Source organism: Bos grunniens, chromosome 1 (assembly GCF_055505025.1).
Source record: "Bos grunniens cultivar Pamir isolate PY7600 chromosome 1, Bosgru_T2T1.0, whole genome shotgun sequence".
NCBI lineage: Eukaryota > Metazoa > Chordata > Mammalia > Artiodactyla > Bovidae > Bos > Bos grunniens.
The window spans coordinates 27,913,679-27,932,798 of record NC_141165.1 but is presented as its reverse complement, the minus strand read 5'-3'; the positions used below and the strand labels follow the sequence as shown (position 1 = coordinate 27,932,798).

Below are 19,120 nucleotides of genomic sequence, written 5' to 3'. Positions count from 1 at the left end.
GTTCTCATGTACTTGCTTGCGGGCCCAGGGGCCTCACTTGGAGAACCCTGGTCCTAGACCACAGTGCCCACATTAACCAATCCATAAGTATCTCTTGAGCTCCCACTGTGTGCCCAGCCCTGGGTCTGGTTCTATGGGGACACAGAGCAAAAAGCCAACATTGTCCTTGTCCTCATTGAGATGAGACTTTGGAGAAAAGAACAACGAACCCCATGAAAAAGAGGAGAATATCAGGTAGTGCCTCCTGGGAGCTAAAATTCTGGGCCTGGAAAGCAGGTGAGGAAGGAGGCAAGAAAGGGTAGGACGTGCTGGAGCAGGTGAGGCTGGGTTGAGAGGGGAGCAGAGGGAGCAGAGGTACAGGGAGTATCTGGAAAAATGCAAAGGACTCTGAGGAAACCAGCCTCTGCAATCAGGGGGCTGATTTCAATGATGCCAGCAGCTACACTTAAGGAGCCATTACCATAGCCACCGGATCCCAGGCAGAAACTCTCCTACACCATCACATTTAATCCTCAAAATAGCCTGATGCAGTTTGTAAATAACTCCACTTACAGCCGCTGCTCTGTGCTGCTTCCAGATCTGGACCCTAGTGACCAGGGATGTGGCTGAAGTTAGACCCCCAGACATCACCTGGCTCATTAGGCTGTATTTCTGGGGCAGAAGGAGAGAAACATGAGTCGGAGGATGATATTAGGCTCTGCCTAGCATAAGCACATGTTTATACCGACTGGAAGGTGGAAGACATTCTTTTTCAGCTTTTTGCAATTTTAAGGAAGGATTCATTTTTAAATCAGAAATATTTGACCACTTGGTCCTGTTCCTCCATTCCAAACAAAGCAACTGTTGCCTTAAAGGGAAAAAAATTGAACAGGGGATATTTTCACAATTGCAGGGACCAGGAGACAGAGATAAAGGCCTCAGGAGGGGTTTTGTCAGCCCTTCCTGTATTATGTTCTGTGAAACCCTGACCAGCTGGAAAGCCCACCATGGAGGGTTCTACAGCCACGTAAGGTTGGGAAAGGGCTTCCCAGGTGGTGCTAGTGGTAAAGAACCTACCTGCCCATGCTGGAGATGTAAGAGAAGCAGGTTCGATCTCTGGGTCAGGAAGTTCCCCTGGAAGACAGCACAGCAACCCACTCCAGTATTCTTGCCTGGAGAATCCCATGGACAGAGGAGCCTTGCAGGCTACAGTCCATAGGGTTGAACAGAGTCAGACACAACTGAACGACTTAGCACACACGCAAAGTTGGGAGAGGCTACATCTTGTACCCTGCTGTTGGAGCTGCAAAGGATCTTTTCCAGATTAAAGGCTCCATAAAGTTTTTCAGCATAGAAAACAGCCAGACTGTCTTGGCTTTAATTCCTCGTTTCTCAAATTTAGTTGATCATGAGTTCCCATTTGAAAATAATTTTGACCACTAGTCTTTTATGGACTGAACCCATGGCAAACACCATGGGGCACCCTGGGCTCTGTGAATGCTGGTCAAGATGCCCAGGGGCTTCACAGTGGCAGAGAGGGCATTTATCTCCCCCCAAACCCGGGGCCTATATACCTTCCCCCCAAACACCCAGGCTGTATGGCTTGAAAGTGCCCAGGTACCATTTTGTAAGTCACAAGGCTGAAGCTATCAGAAAACATTCAGGGTTGGAGTGTATTTCCTCCAGTTCTGAATTCCTGTAGAGTCATAGGCCTAGTAAGCAATTGATGAGTGGTGGGGACAGTTCACATGAACTCTGGGGAACATCAGCTGCTCCAAACAGGGAGGGCTCACACAGTTGGATCAAGAAGCCCTGTGGCTCCAGGGGAAATGTAGAATCAGAAGTTCTTGGTATCTTGGGTAGCTACTGGAAGCACACAAATTGGAGTGGTCTAATGTGATGCGATGCGCCAGCCCAGAGCTTGTGGAGCACAGAGCTGGCCCTGGAGACAGGCCATCAATTACAGGTTCTATTACCACCTCTATTGCTTCCTCACTATATAATCCAAGGCAAGTGGCACAGCCTCTGTAAGCCAGGTTCCTCATTAGTAAAATGGATATAATATAGAATTGATATTCATCTGTGGGTTTCCTGAGAGAATGGAGTGAGTGAAGTTTCCCAGGGGAGGTTCTACCATGGGGCACCATTCCTGGTTGATTCCAAGGCATGTCTTAACTATCACCCCGAAGGTTCTCACACAGCATGGCCCCCAGAGTCACCTTAGCTAAAACTTAGCTCCTAAGTGCCCCCGTAAAATTTTTTCTCCAATTTGTCTGGTTCTACCTTGGTTCCCTAAGCCCAGAACCTCTGTTTTAACCTCCCAACTTGATCTTCCACACATCCATCCAATTGTCAAACCCTTCTGATTGCTTCTCAACTGTGTAACCTTAGACAAGTCACTTAACGTCTCTGGGCCTCCATGTCATCAGAGAGATTTGCGAGTGAGATGCCATGAGAGATTTCTGCCCTTTGAGGAAAGAATTCAACAAAGAGACCAAGATTATAAAGCAAGCACAGAGTTTCTTAGAAGCACAGTATGTGTGGAAGAGTGTACAAAGAAGCAGTTTATTTAGGGCAGAAGCTGAAGTTGGATCCTCGAAGAAGAAGAGCACAGGTGTTCTTACATGGAGGGGTGTGAATAGGGGTAGCTTAGTTTGTGAATATGGGCTTAATCTTCCCAGGCTTAGGTGGGAGTGACTCCCCTTTCCCTCTCCTATGATTGTATCATCTGTAATTCCTTATTTGGACTTCCACCAGGCTCCATTTTGAATCTTTCCCACAGCACCTACTCGAAACCCACAGGCATGGGGGTGGGGTCAAAACCGCAATGCTAATCATATTATGATGATATTACAATGTGGCCAGGGTTATTAGAGGACGACTTGACATCCTCTCTGCACCTGTGTTGGGTGAAGAAATCCTCTCCATCACAAGAATGAGGAGGCTGCCATGGCTGATTTGTCTTTCATCCAATCATCTGCAGTCTGTACATTTTTATTGAGCCTGCTCCACGGTTTTCATGTCAGAGTCCCTTGCTCAGATGCTACAAAGTTTTTGTCTTGAGTGCCATTCCTCCATCATGGCCTCATTAAGTGCAGAACAAGGAGATGGCTTGCCTTCTGCATAATACCTATGCATGAGGAGCCTGTTCTCGGGCCCAGCCTTGACTTTCCCTACCTCATGCTTAAACAGCAGCTTTCAAATTTCTTAAACAATTGAAGTCTTTCCCCAAAAAGCAGCCCCCTAAGGAAATCTAAGGTCTAAAATTGTCCAGAGGTTCAGGGTCTGAGATGAGGCTCAGAAATCTATACTTTTTACATCTTCCCAGGTGATGCAGATGGGCAGTCAGTTTTGGGTTCCATCAGTGAATTCTTATATGTGGCAAGTTCTCAACAAATAGTATTAATAATGAACAGTAGTTGAGCAAGGAGCTGGCATTCATGTACCAGCTTAGGGCAACTTGAACCTTTTGGTCTCTTCAATTTATGGTATGTAATCCTTTTACCATCTGGGTTGCCTAACATAACTTGAAATTATTCCCTTATGATTAAAGTGTTTGTTGCTCAGTCGTGTCTGACTCTTTGCAAACCCATGGTTGTAGCCCACCAGACTCATCCATGGGATTCTCCAGGCAAGAATACTGGAGCAAGTAGCCATTCCCTTCTCCAGGGGGTCTTCCCAACCCAGGAATCAAACCCAAATCTCCTGCATTGCAGGCGAATTCTTTACCATCTGAGCCACCAGGGAAGCCCCTTATGATAAAAGCTGACTTTATATTATTTAGGACCCCAAAGACCATGCAGTTGAGATCCTTCCTGGATTCTACTGTGGTCCAGGCATCCAGCTTGGACCTCTTCTTGGTCCTTTGTGAAAGAGAAAGTGGTAGTGACCAAAGAGGGATTCAGAAAGAAACGGGTCAGAAAGGAAATGGGAGAAGAAGGTGAGTGAAGTGATGCTTCACTTCAGGGAAATGAATCGCTGCTATACAGGGAAGGATAGCAGAAAGAGTCGGGATGCAACCACTGGAGCTGTTCATTCTCTAAACTGAAAGTTACTCCATGAAGTGTTGATAACTACTGGTCTCACTCTTGGGCACAATAGTGTTTATCCCCCAGCAGATAGTACACAATGTGAAGTTTAATCACCTACAACCATAGAGATGGGACTGGAATTCTCAAAGAAACAGCACTCAGTGAATTTGAACTGTTCTTATTCTTGAAGTCATTATTACCTTGGGTTATGAGAGAATCAATCTCAGTGTGTTTTGAAATCATCTAGGTAAACTGTCTCTAAAAAAAAAAAAAATTAAAGATTTAGATCGACATCCAAAGATTCTGGAGAATTCACAGCGTGTGTGTTTGTTGCTCAGTCATGTCTCTTTGCAACCTGACCTCTTTGCAGTCTGACTCTTTGAAACCCCATGGACTATAGCCCACCAGACTCCTCTGTCCACCAGGATTCTCCAGGCAAGAATACTGAAGAGGGTTGCTATTCCCTTCTCCAGGGGATCTTCCTTACAGGGGTCAAACTCCGGTCTCCTGCATTGCAGGCAGCTTCTTTACCATCTGAGCCACCAGGGAAGCAAGAAAATTCACAGGCATTAAGGTCAAATATCAAATATGATTTGGCTAGAGACTGAAAACTTAATAACATTTGTAACAAGGATATGAATGTAACAGTTCTTGTATTAGCCTCTGTTTCTACATCATTTTCACAGGCCAGTAACATTTTGGCTTGGGTGCCATTTTATGTACAGAGGTTAGCAGGAGGTGGGCTCAGCACTTAGATTCTCGCTGTAAAATGAAAAGCTTAGGAAATGAAATACACTATTAAAGGACATGCTCCCTTTTGCTTACAAATAGTGTCTAGGAAATGAATAAGATTTTCTTTAAAATATCAAGGCAAAGAAAAGGTGTAAATGGAGTAGCTGCAACAAAAACTGGACAGTAGTGAACACTGCATGGTGAGTGTGCTGAGTTCCTTGTACTCTCCCCTCTACTTCGGTTTGTTTGGAATTTTTTGTAATAAAAATATAAAAAATTATTCATCTTTTCCTTAAAGACAACAAAAGAAAGCTCTGAGCAAGTGTTGGTTAAGTGTCTGATGCATGTTTAAGCTGCGCTAGGGGCCATGACTAAGGCACAACAGCCTCCTAAAGCTGCTATAGAATGGACATTTGTATGTATGCTTCCTTTTGGAGAGCATGAACGGAAGTTCTGTCTTTACCCAGGATCTAGACTGGTTGCTTTTAAACAGTCTTTTTTAAACCACAAAGACTTCTGTTCAGCAGACTCTTGGGAGGAAACCAATATGTCAGTAGATAGAAGGGAGCTCCTGTGGGGGAGGGGTGTGTCCACGTTGTATATATGTATGTATGTGTGTGTATACGTGTGCACACACACACCCTGGGGAGTTGCAACTCAGGGGTGAACCCTGCCTGCTATCTCCTGTTCCCATCAAGGCTCCCAAGTAGATGCGCAGAGACCCTGGGTTTCCTGACAGTTGGCTGAGATGCCTGGACTGGCCGTATACAATACAGCTCTTGCTTCCCACTTAAGCGAAGAAATGTGGCCAGCCTGAGATCTGCACCTCTGGTCTTAAGTCCTTGGCCTTGTTAAAGAAATGAGTCTGGCTGAGCACCTCATAACCTCCACAACTCCTTGTGCCAACAGATATTGATTTTGCCACCCGCAAGATCGCCCTCCATCTGACTCAGACGAAGATCATTGAGCAAGATGGCGATAAGTTCAAGACGCAAACCAAGAGCACATTCCGTAACTATAATGTGGATTTCACAGTTGGGGTGGAGTTTGAAGAGCATACAAAGGGCCTGGACGACCGGAAAGTTAAGGTACTGACTGGGCTAGAGGTTTCACTGGCGTGCTCTTGGTGCAGGGGCTGGGTTTTGGCTTTACAAGGGAACAATGACTGAAACAACCTGGAGGCATCAGGAGAGTGGCACCAGGATGGACTCAATGATGCTGGATAAGCAAGTACTGAAAGTTTAGTGGGAAGAAGCAGGCTGGCCTCTGAACAAAGCTTATAAGCCAAGGAGAGATTAAAGGATACTGACCTCTCAAGTATCCAGAGTAAGAGACTGACTCATAGACTGACATGGGCCTAGAAGGCAAAGGGAAGAGGGCCAGGGGGAGACATAGGGAAGGATGATAATGGTGCCAAATAAACAGCATAGCTTCATCACAGGGCAGCCCTCCTCAGCAGCAGCCAAGCATTGCCATAGAGGATGAAGCCCTCATGTTGCTAGAGTTTTTATTCTTTTCAGGAGCTGTTGAGCATTCATATGTTCTTACATGAAATATCTCCATTTTCGATGATCCCAACTGATTTATCTATTTATCTTTTAGAAAATTGCAATGCAAACCACACCCAAAAATCAGTAGACTAGATGAAGTCAGGCTTTCTCCAATCCTAGTAACTCAGAGAAATCTCTGTCAAGTTTGCATTTTCAGTCTCAGCCTCACCTTAACTTGCAGGACATAATCAAGGAAACCCTCTGTGCGTCAGAAGGCAGACTTCCAGCTGCTTAAACTGTTTGAATATAGGGAGGCACCTAAGGCAAGCAGACGACTGAGTGCAGAGTGGGAAGTGATCTCCAAGCCTGAGAACTGGAGTCTGCAGAAGAGGCAGGCCCTCACCCAAGGGGCCTTCAGGAATAAGGCAGAAATTGGTAGTAGCAGGGAGAAGTGGGGTGGTGGTGGGGAACATGAGGCCAACAGCAGGTCCTTCTCTCCTCCTGTGTCACCTCATGGTATCACAGCCCAGTGACTGACTCTTGTACTGTCCACGCTCATGCTCAGTGTGAATGTCTTTGGTTTTCCAAATGCAATTACCTGGGTAGTCCCAACAAACACAAATGGGGAGAAATCCAATCTCAGTCATGTCCACACTCACAATCAGTGTGAACGTCTTTGGTTTTCCAAATCTAATTGCATGTGGGTAGTCCCAACAAACACAAATAAGGAAAAATCCAATTTAAGGATGCCCACACCCAAATCTTAGCATCATACAAGTGCCCTGAGATTGCACAGTCCAGCACAAGCCCGTGCAGTTCATACAGGAGTGGGCAGCTTGAAGCCTCATGGTACCCACTCCCTCTCTGCCAATGCGGCCACCAGGACCTCTCTCTTGACTCCCAAGCTGAGGAGAGCTGGACTAAGGCTCCTGTGCCCAGTTATCCATGCTCTCACCTCCACAGAGAGCCAGCCTCTTGGAGGGTCACAAGGAAGCAGGACCCACCAGCCTGTGCTTCCCCTTTCCCTGTAAGCACCTCTCACCCCAGAGTCCCACTCTGGTGCTTCCAGGAGCTCCTTCAAAGTTGCAGATCTCAACTCTTCCCCCAGAGCTCTGGCTCCTCTCCTGGCATGTGGAGGAAAAGAGGTCATCATTCTCTGAGGACGACTCTAAAGCCAAAAAAGCAATATTTTATTTCTCAATCAAGTTGTCCTGAGACATTGATCATCTCAGCCATTGAGTCTGGGTTGAATGGCGTTTAATGCCCCTGCTGAAGAAAAGTGGGAAATGGAAAGCACTTTGGAAATGTTTCCATCAGAGCAGTCTTGGCAGGAGACCCGAAGCTCAGTCCTTGTGGAATCACTCCCCCAGGGTTTGCTGGATCTTCAAGGTTTTTCTGAACTGTGTAGCTGCAAGGCCAAATCATCAGACACCAGAACTGATAGGAAGATTTGTCTCAGGATTTTTGCATCCCTCTGCTGTTCTAACCTAATCAGTTCTAAATGATTCATTTTCCCCTCACTTCTCAGTTTTGGGTGTGGGCTGTTGAAAAGCAGGCCTGTCCTCTGACTCATTCTTTTATCACCTTTGATGTTGAAGAACTCACTTTTGCTGAAATAGATCATGTCCTTTTGATCCTTCATGACTCTTAAAGGACTCCATCTGATTATGCCTACCCTTCTGCCTCTCCCTTCCGCACACTGTCCCCTCTGAGAGCCATCCATCCTCTCTCCCAGATCAGCTCTTAGCCCTGCAGAGAGAGATAATTCTCCTTTCTCACTTCTGGTTGATGTTTTGCCTGCAGCAAAAACCCAGGGCTGATAAACATACATAACACACACACACACACACACACACAATGGGGAGGGGCTGAGAAGTACCCAGACAGTTTTCCCAGCCTCCAGCATGGGCTGTTCCCATGAGAAATACAACACAGAGCAGGTGCCCTCAGCACTACCTTCTTCTTGTAACCTAACTACAACCTTTAGCTGAAGAGGGAGGGGAGAAAGTGGGTGAGTCTAAGTCTCTGATTAATTTCTATTGCTCACGCTTGATAGCACACCCGAGTGCACGCAGAAATTGCTCTGTATGCATGTGCACGTTTGCGTGTAGTGCTCCTCTACTCCTCATCCTCTTAATCTCCAGGATCCAGGACAACACTTTCTTAACTCCTTGGTCATTTGCATGAGCCCCTCTGAAAATCTCGTCCAGCAGTTTGGAGGAGAGAGGTTGGGGGTAGAGTTGCAGCAGAGGCCCTTCAGGGCCCTGCAGGGCCCAGTTCTGTGATGTCCAAGGGCAGGAGTGATGAAACCACATTGATCATGCATTTGACTCTTTTCTGAGGGACTCAGGGACCGCCTTCTTCCTTCCTGTGGGTTGTATACATTACTAGCTTCCTACACTTACTTATTTCTCAGAATTTAAAGCTCCATAAAAAATACGCAAGCTAGGGAGTTTTGGGGAGAATGGATACATGTATAGGTATGGCTGAGTCCCACTGCTGTCCACTGGAAACTATCACAACACTGTTAATTGGCTATACTCTAATATAAAACAAAAAGTTTTAAAAAATAAAATACACAAGCTACCCAAAGTAAAATAAAACTAAGAAGCAGTAATTGATGTTCACGCCACAGAATGTCATGCAGCCATATAAAGGAATGAAGTGCATTCACACATACTATAACATGGATGAACTTGGAAACTGTTATGCTAAGTGAGAAGACAAAGCCAAAAGGCTACATATTGTATCATTTATATGACATGTCCAGAATCGGTGAATCTGTAGAGACATTAATGGTTGCCATTACTAACAGGTATTGGGTTTCTTTGGAGAAGGCAATGGCACCCCACTCCAGTACTCTTGCTTGGAAAATCTCATGGACGGAGGAGCCTGTTAGGCTGCAATCCATGGGGTCACTAAGAGTCGGACACAACTGAGCGACTTCACTTTCACTTTTCACTTTCATGCATTGGAGAAAGAAATGGCAACCCACTCCAGTGTTCTTGCCTGGAGAATCCCAGGGACAGGGGAGCCTGGTGGGCTGCTGTCTATGGGGTCGCATAGAGTCAGACACGACTGAAGTGACTTAGCATAGCATAGCACTGGGTTTCTTTTGGGGTTGATGAAAATGTTCTAGATTTAATTAGTGGAGATGGCCTTACAACCCTGTGAATATACTAAAAATGACTGAATCATATGCTATAAAAGGCTGAATTTTATCTTATCAGAATTATATCTCGATTAAAAAATAATGGAAGGGAAAACAGATATAAAGATGGTGGTTAGAGTCATGATTTTGAGAGGACCCATGAGAGCCCAGGGAAAACCGACTCTGCAGGAGGGGCCCTACCTAGGGAGGCAGGAGGCAGAACTGCCGCTTAGAAGAGAACAGATGTACTGGGGAGGGTTTTAACATGCTAATAGTGTCCTTCACTGCTCATAATTTAAAGAGCTGTTACTTTCCTTTAAATAAAACTTATTTCGGAGTGATTCAAATTTACAGAGAAGTTTCAAGAGTATAACCAAGACTATCTGTACACTCTTCATCAAGAGTGACCAATTGTTGACATTTTGCCTCATTTGCTTTATCATTTGTTCTTACTCTTTCTAGTATATACACATTTTTTTCTTTAACATTGACACAATACCTGTATCTAATTTACCACAAAAGGTTGTTGTTATTGTTGTTTTCTTGTGGCCATTTTCAGGGGCCTTAATGACTTCAGTGTCTTATAGTCTCATAACATGGCTTTTGCCAGCTTTTTCTAAACGTGTTTCTGCAGAAACACATTCAGGTAAGCAGATTCATTGACTGGCTATCATGGGCTGTTTTTAATGGTGTTAACTTTGTGGGCTTCCCTGGTGGCTCAGATGGTAAAGTGTCTGCCTGCAATGTGGGAGACCCAGGTTCAATCCCTGGATCAGGAAGATCCCCTGGAGAAGGAAATGGCAACCCACTCCAGTACTGTTGCCTGGAAAATTCCATGGACAGAGGAGCCTCATAGCCTATAGTCCATGGGTTCCCAAAGAGTCGTACATGACTGAATGACTTTACTTTGGACACGGTGATGGGGAAATTGCAGTGTGAGGCCAACTGCCTTTTCTAATTTCCTACAAGTCATCCTCTTCATCTTCATGGAACACCACTCTCCCTCTTCTGCATGGCCCAGAACCAGTGGTTTTCCACTCTTATATCCATCTCCTCAAACTCAAGATCTGTGAAGGCAATTAAATCTCTTTTTAAAGCCTCTTCCAATGCATGGATAAAGGACACCAACTAAAAGCAAATTGAGTGGTGGCATTTTAGTTCCTATAACCATTTTCTTCTCCCTTCTGATTGTTTGCTTCATGTAGGAGTGTAGCTACAGTATTATAGGTATTACCACAATTCATTAGTAACCAATTTACTCTGGGGTCAGAATAACTTTTAGTTAATCTTGTTCCCTAACATGAGTTATTAAAAGAAGACATTGGGACAAGCCCTCATGCGCCAACATTTTTCTCCTTTGTTCCTTCCACAAATTTGTTAAACCCCTACTACCTGTGAGGCCTGGGAGCTATTGATAAATAATGAATCAGACCCCCTTTCCTGCCCTCAAAAATCTCACAGCCTCTTGAAGTAACAGACAAGTAGATGACAATTACCATCTAGTGTCCATGTTAATGGACACGTGTACACTCCGGTGATACCAGAACTAAAGCAAGAAGGCGGGATGACTAAGACACTGTCAAGAACTATCAGTGAAAAACATATACACATGCTCATTTATTTCCCCATGTGGATTTATCCTCAAGATTCCATTTCAACAAAATCATTTAATCACAGACTTATTCAGCAGTGCTTCTCAGGGACCTCCTATATGCTGATGACTATGCTGAGTCTGGGGCTGAAGAAATGAACAGCTGCCATGGCCTCTTCTTTTATGAAGTTTATTGTCTATTGGAGACAGACATTCCTTCAGTCAACATGCATTAGGTGTCCTTGGTGTGTAAGACAATATGGGCTGGGGGACTAGAAGACACTGTCCTTGCCCAAACAGAAGATGTGAGTCCTTTCTTGTCTATTTGGGAGGAATCTCTGGAATATTCCAGATAATAAATTCCTTCCAAAAGGACAAAAAGAACAACCTATGAATTAAGTTTCTCTAAGACATTAAAAAATGTGAGGCTTGGGATGGCCCTGAAGGAAGAAGAGATATATTTTCTTTATTAAACATGTAAAATTTTATTGCTAAATTAATTGGGGGAATATTAATATATATACACATTAAACAAAAAATTAAACACTAAAAAGTGAAATTCCTTCCTATCCTGGCCCCCAGCCCCTCAGTTCCTTCCCCAGGGACAACCACTATTAAAGATTTTCTTGCCTCCTTGCAGAGAACATATTCAAAACATATGCGTGCATCCCCAATCCCTCTTTCTTTCATGTACATGGCCTTCCTCCTTGCTTCTTTAACTTAAACTATACACTATGGAGATTGTGCTTCTCCATAATATAGAACTGCCTCCTCCTTCCAAGGACTGCAGAACAGGGAGGAACCACACTATATTTAACCAGTCGCGCACTGATGGGATTTATGAGCCTTCCAGGCCTTTGCTGTAACAAACAATGCTGTGATGGGCTGAGGAGTCAAATAAGGAGAAATAAAATTGTACATAAAATATTTAATTTGGTCAAGGTCAAATATTATTTTAGAAATAGATAGACTTAACAATCTGTAGAAAACAGATTTCTACCAAAAAAAAAGATAGACCTGAAGTTGCAAGGACAGTGAATTAAAATAAACACACAGATTTGTTTATCACCAACTGGGTGTGCAAGATAGAGGGGAAATAAATGTCTGGTCCTTAGTATAATATCATTCATAGAGGTATAATATGGTTTGCACATACTTGGAAGAAAACCAGCTCACATCAGGGTCATCCTTGAAGAATGGCAGTACCTACACACCACCACTGCCTGGATGGGAATGATATCATCACTTCATGTGCAAGCCTAATGTGGGCACAGAGGTGGGTGGCTTGGAGGACCACTTAGGGATAGCACAGACTGTCCTTAGGCAAGTAATAAGACAGGTAAAGAGGGAAAAGAAGGAGGAGAAGTGGGGCGGGATGTGAACTTGGTAAATATATAAATTTAATAAGAGGTTGGAGCCTTTTGTGGCATCTCCAACCCGCTGGTCAACTCAGCCAGGTTGTCCATCACAAGCTCTGCATCTCTGCTACCTTCTCTGTGCTAATTGGTCAGCAGGGCTGCCTGGAGAAAACCCAAGACCAAGGGAAAGTCCACCTCCTGGTTCTGGATGACAAGGTTAACTTTGGAGTGATCCATGCAGCCCCCTGCTAACTAGGGAGTTTCCCTGCCTTTATTCTTGCCCTCCAATGGGCAGTCCTCCAATGTGTTTCCTGCAGGGAGAATTCCCAGAAGTAGAATTTCTAGATCAATGTTATATTTCCAAAGGTAATGTAAAATTGCCCTCAAAAAGATTCATACCGATTTATATACCCACTGGCCCTGTATGAGGGCCCATGTTTCTCAGCATCCCCTCCAACTCAATGTGTTATTAGACTCTTTGATCTTTGACCACAGGATGAATTGTATCTGAAAAACAAACAACCTTAAAATGTGCATCTCTCTTATTGTAAGTGAGGTTGAATATGTTTTTTATGTTTAAAAGCCACCTGCTAGGGTGGTTTTGGTTTTGGTTTTGTTTTTTTTGCCTGTACTTTAAATTTATTTATTTTTAATTGGAGGACAATTGCTTTACAATATTGTGTTGGTTTCTACCATAGATCAACATGAATCAGCCAGAGGTAAACATATATCACCTCTTTCCTGAACCTCCCTCCCATTTCCCACTCCATCTCAACCCTTCCGGTTGTCACAGATCACCGGGTTTGAGCTCCCTGCAAAACACAGCCAAACTCCCACTGATTATCTATTTTACACATGGTGATGTATGTTTCCATGCTACTCTCAGTCTGTCGCACCCTCTCCTTCCCCTCCTATGTCTACAAGTCTGTTCTTTACATCTCCGTCTCCACTGCTGCCCTCCAAATAGGTTCATCAGCACCATCTTCCCAGATTCCTGTGTGTGTGTGTGAGTGTGTGTGTGTGTGTGTGTGTGTGTTAACATATGATATTTATTTTCATCTTTCTGACTTACTTCACTCTGTATAATAGGCTCTTAGGGTGTTTTTTTTTCTCCTTATAAGTTGTTGGTTTGGTGTCCTGTGTTGAATTTCCTATTAGATTAATGATCTTCGCCTCATTGATTTATAGGAGGGCTTCCCTTGTGGCTCAGCTGGTAAAGAATCTGCCCACAATGCGGGAGACCTGGGTTCAATCCCTGGGGTGGGAAGATCCCTTGGAGAAGGGAAAGGCTACCCACTCCAGTATTCTGGCCTAGAGAATTCCATGGACTGTATAGTCCACAGGGTCACAAAGAGTCAGACATGACTGAGCAACTTTCACTTTCACTTTGCGTATAAGGAAATCAGGTCTTTGTCTGATATGAGTTACAACTACTTTTCCCAGTTTGTTATGTATCTGTTGACACTGGGGTATTTTTCCCTCCCAGAAAATTTACATGGCAGCATAGTTAAATTCATCATCATTTTCCCCCACTGATCTAGAATACTGTCTTTACCATATGGTAAAATGGAGGAATAGAAATCTTTCCAAGAGAACAGAACTAGCCATGATTAGCCGGTCTGGCTGGAATGAAGAGTGTGTGTGGAAAGGAGTCTGGGGCGGGGTAGGGAGGGTGATGCTGGCATGGCTGTGGCTTGAGGGCTCTGCCCTGGAGCCAAACAGGCACCCGAGAGTGGCTGCAGGGTCTACAGCTGCGGGTTACATGCGTTCAGTCCCCATCAAGACCATGTGTTTGATTTTGCCTGGAAACCTCTCATTGCAGACTCTGGTCGTCTGGGAAGGTGATGCCCTTGTGTGCGTGCAGAAGGGGGAAAAGGAGAACCGAGGCTGGAAGCAGTGGGTTGAGGGGGACAAGCTGTATCTGGTAAGTCTCAGGGTCCACCTAGCTCCCCTCTACTCTGCTTTTGTCAACTGCTGGTTCACCTCGCCATGCACTTTGACAAGAAAAATGGCCCTCCCTCCTCCCCTAAGCACCAGCCAAACAAGTGTGGTCATACAGTTAGAAAGTCATTCCTTTCTGGCTCAGGGGACTCCAGGAGGAACTCTATATGGCTATTTCTGTGAATGGCTGCAATTAAAAGGAAAGTTCAAAATGCTGAGTTAGGAAGCTGAAATCCAAGGAGAAATGTAGAGAGTCTGTTAAAGACCAGCTAGGGAGAAATGTGAGGCACAGAATTAAGAGGCCCTGGAGGAGGCTGAGACCAGGCCTCAGTGATGTGAGCCTCGGAGGAGCGGGGTCACCATAGGGGTGGGATGTCGTGGGGACAAGTTGTACTGCGGGCCGCTGGGCCTGGGAACTGCCTGTAGATGACAGGCACTCCCCTCCCATCCTAAGGTACATCCACCTGATCCCAAAATATTTTATGTTAATTTGGCACCAGAACAGAGCAGTTGGAACGATTGCTGATTTCCTTAAATAAATTACGCCTGTCTAGATAGCTTAATTTTTCACACTTCAGTCTTTAAAATTGATGCATCCAACATTCAAAGAGTGAAAAATCTTTCACTCCTTCATGCATTCAGTCACTCATTTGTTAACTGAATGACTCATTCAGTGGATGGCTCTTCACTCGTTCATTCATTCACCTGTAGAGTCAGGCAGATACCTGCCTCCAGCGTCAGTATTCAGGTCACAGGGTGTCCTTCAGAGCCAGTCTTGCCTCACCTGAGATCTTTATTTCAGAGACAATGTCAACCAGTGATGAATGGGAGGGAGTCACCATGTTTTCCATCGATGGTTTTCCCTACGTGCTCTGGTTTGGATGATAGATTTTTTTAATTGTAGTACAAACCCTGGTGGTCCCTGTGGCTAAGACAATGGATTCATTGTCAACTGGAAAGATTTTTGTAGTTGTCCCACACTTGTGTTTTTCCTCTCCCCTCAAAGGGTCATGAGATGTGGGTAAGGCGTGGGGACTCCCTCTGTCCAGATGAAAGGCAGCATCTATTTTACGCAAGCAGGCCTGGAGGAGTCCCTCTACAGCCCAACCTACCAGAGGCCAGAAAACCCCTCACCAGGCCTTCCAAACACTCCCCTTTCAGATCCTTCCCTTCACCGTGGCTTTGCTGCCTTTTGTAAATTAAGCAATGTTGCTTTAATGATGAGAGTAGGAGAAATCCCGCCCAAGAGGGTAATTTCTTTGCATTTTTCATTTTTATAGCTGTTCAAGCTCAATTCAAGTGTCAAAATCAAATTACTGCTACCTGCAGGGCACGCCAGCTGATTTGGTCTCTGAAATGCTCTTTGCCTGGAATGACTAACTGTTCTCTTTATTCCAGCTCCCCTCCTCTCCGACTCGGACACCCAGAGGGCTGGGGGTGGGTGGAAGGAAGGCCTGGCTTGTTAGTCGCTCACCTGCTTTTTGGTGTTGCAGGAGCTGACGTGCGGCGACCAGGTATGCCGTCAAGTGTTCAAGAAGAAGTGATGGTTTGAGGAGGGCCTGCTGAGCATGCACTCCATGCTCGCCGTGAAGGGTTCTCTGCCAGCACTGGGGAGCAGCCATGGGGACCCCCCTGGTCCTGACAGAGCCTATTAAGATATCTGGGCCTCTCCCACTTCTGAGATGGTCCACACTATGTCTATGGAGTGTGTTTCCTCCCTGAATAAACCTTTTTTCTCTTTCAGTTCAGTTCAGTTGCTCAGTCTTGTCCGACTCTTTGCAACCTCATGAACCACAGCACACCAGGCCTCCCTGTCCATCACCAACTCCCGGAGTTCACCCAAACTCATGTCCATTGAGTCAGTGATGCCATCCAACCATCTCATCCTCTGTCGACCCCTTCTCTTCCCGCCCTCAATCTTTACCAGCATCAGGGTCTTTTTAAACGAGTCAGCTTTTCGCATCAAGTGGCCAAAGTATTGGAGTTTCAGCTTCAACATCAGTCCTTCCAATGAACACCCAGGACTGATTTCCTTTAGGATGGACTGGTTGGATCTCCTTGCAGTCCAAGGGACTCTCAAGAGTCTTCTCCAACACCACAGTTCAAAAGCATCAATTCTTCGGCATTCAGCTTTCTTCACAGTCCAACTCTCACATTCATACTTGACTACTGGAAAAACCATAACCTTGACTAGATGGACCTTTGTTGGTAAAGTAACGTCTCTGGTTTTTAATATGCTGTCTAGGTTGGTCATAACTTTCCTTCCAAGGAGTAAGCATCTTTTAATTTCATGGCTGCAATCACCATCTGCAGTAATTTTGGAGCCCAAAAACATAAAATCAGCCACAGGTTTCCAATGTTTCCTCATCTATTTGCCATGAAGTGATGGGACTGGATGCCATGATCTTAGTTTTCTGAATGTTGAGCTTTAAGCCAACTTTTTCACTCTCCACTTTCACTTTCATCAAGAGGCTCTTTAGTTCTTCTTCACTTTCTGCCATAAGGGTGGTGTCATCTGCATATCTGAGGTTATTGATATTTCTCCCAGCAATCTTGATTCCAGCTTGTGCTTCTTCCAGCCCAGCGTTTCTCATGATGTACTCTGCATAGAAGTTAAATAATCAGGGTGACAATATACAGCCTTGACGTACTCCTTTTCCTATTTGGAACCAATCTGTTGTCCCATGTCCACTTCTAACTATTGCTTCCTGACCTGCATATAGGTTCCTCAAGGGGCAGGTCAGGTGGTCTGGTATTCCCATCTCTTTCAGAATTTTCCACAGTTTATTGTGATCCACACAGTCAAAGGCTTTGGCATAGTCAATAAAGCAGAACTAGATGTTTTTCTGGAACTCTTGCTTTTTTGATGATCCAGCAGATGTTGGCAATTTGATCTTTGGTTCCTCTGCCTTTTCTAACCAGCTTGAACATCTGGAAGTTCACAGTTCACATATTGCTGAAGCCTGGCTTGGAGAATTTTGAGCATTAAAAAAAAAAAGACATCTGGATGGGTTTTAAACAGGAGTGTGTAACAGTAACAGACACAGTCTTCCTTCCTTGAAAGCTGGTATTAAACCAAAATCAAAAATCACTCCTCTTCTTTGAAACCTTTAGTCTATTCCCGTTTATTTCTAGAACTGTCAGTTTTATTCATAAGCGTAAGTGATTGGCTACATGGTGGTTTTCTGTGAAGCTTTGGTTATTGTCTAGTTTTTAGTTTAGTTTAGCCTTGTTTATTTGTTGTTAGTTTCTGTGTGGGGTTGTTTTACCTGGAAACATTCTCTGACCAACACAGCAGCCCCTATTAATTCTTGGACATTGCCTATTTGAGATTCATTCCTTTGGATAGCACATCTATGTCTTCAAGATTCTATTTTAAGAAGCATATGCCTTCCAGTTTGTTCTTTCCCTGGAAGAGCCTGAGTGGAACTACCTCTAAAAGCCTCTGCAGGTCTGCAGTACCAGCTGCTCTTGGTTCAGGTCAGCCCTTTGCCCTACAGCTCCAGGCAGACCAGCACGCTGGCAGAGAGGTCACGAAGCTCTGTGAGGTAACCTGAGTTCAGGTCCTATTGCGCCACTTCTTACCGGGGTCACCATAGGCAGATCATTTGACTCTCTATCCTTGTTTTCCTCCTCCATAAAATGGAGAAGATAAAAATAACATCTTCTCCACTGGGATGGGTCACTGTGAGGATTAAGTAAGTTAATACAAACAGATTGCTTGGAACAGGACCTGGAATGTGTAAGGGCTCTCCTAGCTCTAGTCGTTATGTAGAGTTACTCCCTCCACAACCCCAGGGGTCCAGATGAGTGGATGCTAAGTAGCAAGAGGTCAGCTCCTCCAAGGCCTCCGGTGCTTCCAGAACATTAGGTTCGTTACTCTGAGCGGTACACAAGTGGAATAGTGCACCTGAAACAGCAGAGTAGTTAACAGGGATGGATTTAAGGTGGATCATTCGTGGGGTCCTGGGAAGGCATCTCCTCACTCCTCAGTAATGAGGATCTCACAATCAGACAAGCCTTGCCTTTGAAAAGTAGGCTCATGCCAGGAGGGGTAGCAGGTAGTGTTAGCACACTCTGGTATGATTTGAATGATCATTGATCCCAAACATCCTAAATGGGTTTGGGGATGGAGAGAAAGGCTGCCAGCTGCCTGAGTGACCCAGGGTCAGTCTTGGCTCAAGCCCTTGTGACAGGAGGCTGTGACATGGGCCTGCTGGCAATCTGTGCTCCCCCAAAGCCATGTGATGTCCAAGGAAGTGACCCATGGAGCTTCACGCTGGCTGGGGACCCAGGGGAGGTGGGAGTTCTCCCCATGGTTGAGAATTACTTATATATTACTTATATTTATTAGTAATTCTTGATCCTAGTTTCTGCAAAGTGTATTCTAGGGAATGGTAGCCCCCCAAGATTCTGTGCAAATCTTCGTGGTCAAATGAACTTCAGAACTGCGGAGAACTACATCCTCTTCTTGGGAATGCAGAGTGAGAATTAGTGTCTTTAAAGCCCTGCAAAGGCCTTCAGCCAAGAAGCTTGACCTTAAACCCCAGCATTCCCTTCACCCTGCCGTGTTTCCTGTCCACAGGGTGTTTTGGAAACACTGTACATCTGCACTCAATGAGAGAGGACAAATGACTTCATTTAAAACCCTCATTTCCCAAGTGGGATTTTCTCAGTAAATTTTTTTTCCTGCAAATGGAGAGTAACTGAATTACTTTACATATGGTGTGAAAGACTTGCTGTGGCAGTATTCATGCTACTGATCATTCTTTTTCAACTAAAATGCATCTGAACTCATCAGAAATGGTCAAATGAGAGGTACCCATTTTATCTATGTTTTATGATTT

At 44.8% G+C, this 19,120-nt stretch overlaps 1 protein-coding gene and 1 non-coding gene across 2 annotated transcripts in view; one reads left to right on the top strand and one right to left on the bottom strand.

Annotated features, from left to right (window-relative positions):
- Positions 1–16,016, top strand: part of RBP2 (retinol binding protein 2) — a 31,484-nt gene extending 15,468 nt beyond the window's left edge. Inside the window, exons 3-5 of the mRNA XM_086369429.1 lie at positions 5,652–5,830; positions 14,155–14,256; positions 15,767–16,016. Coding sequence (XP_086225555.1) covers positions 5,652–5,830; positions 14,155–14,256; positions 15,767–15,817 — 332 coding nt within the window. The 3' untranslated portion in view covers positions 15,818–16,016. The remainder of the gene's footprint in view (positions 1–5,651; positions 5,831–14,154; positions 14,257–15,766) is intronic.
- On the bottom strand, positions 9,925–10,053 carry LOC147379193 (small nucleolar RNA SNORA33). Its single transcript, XR_015135405.1, has one exon. It is a non-coding gene; the product is annotated as a small nucleolar RNA SNORA33 (small nucleolar RNA).
- Positions 16,017–19,120: the final 3,104 nt, after the last annotated feature.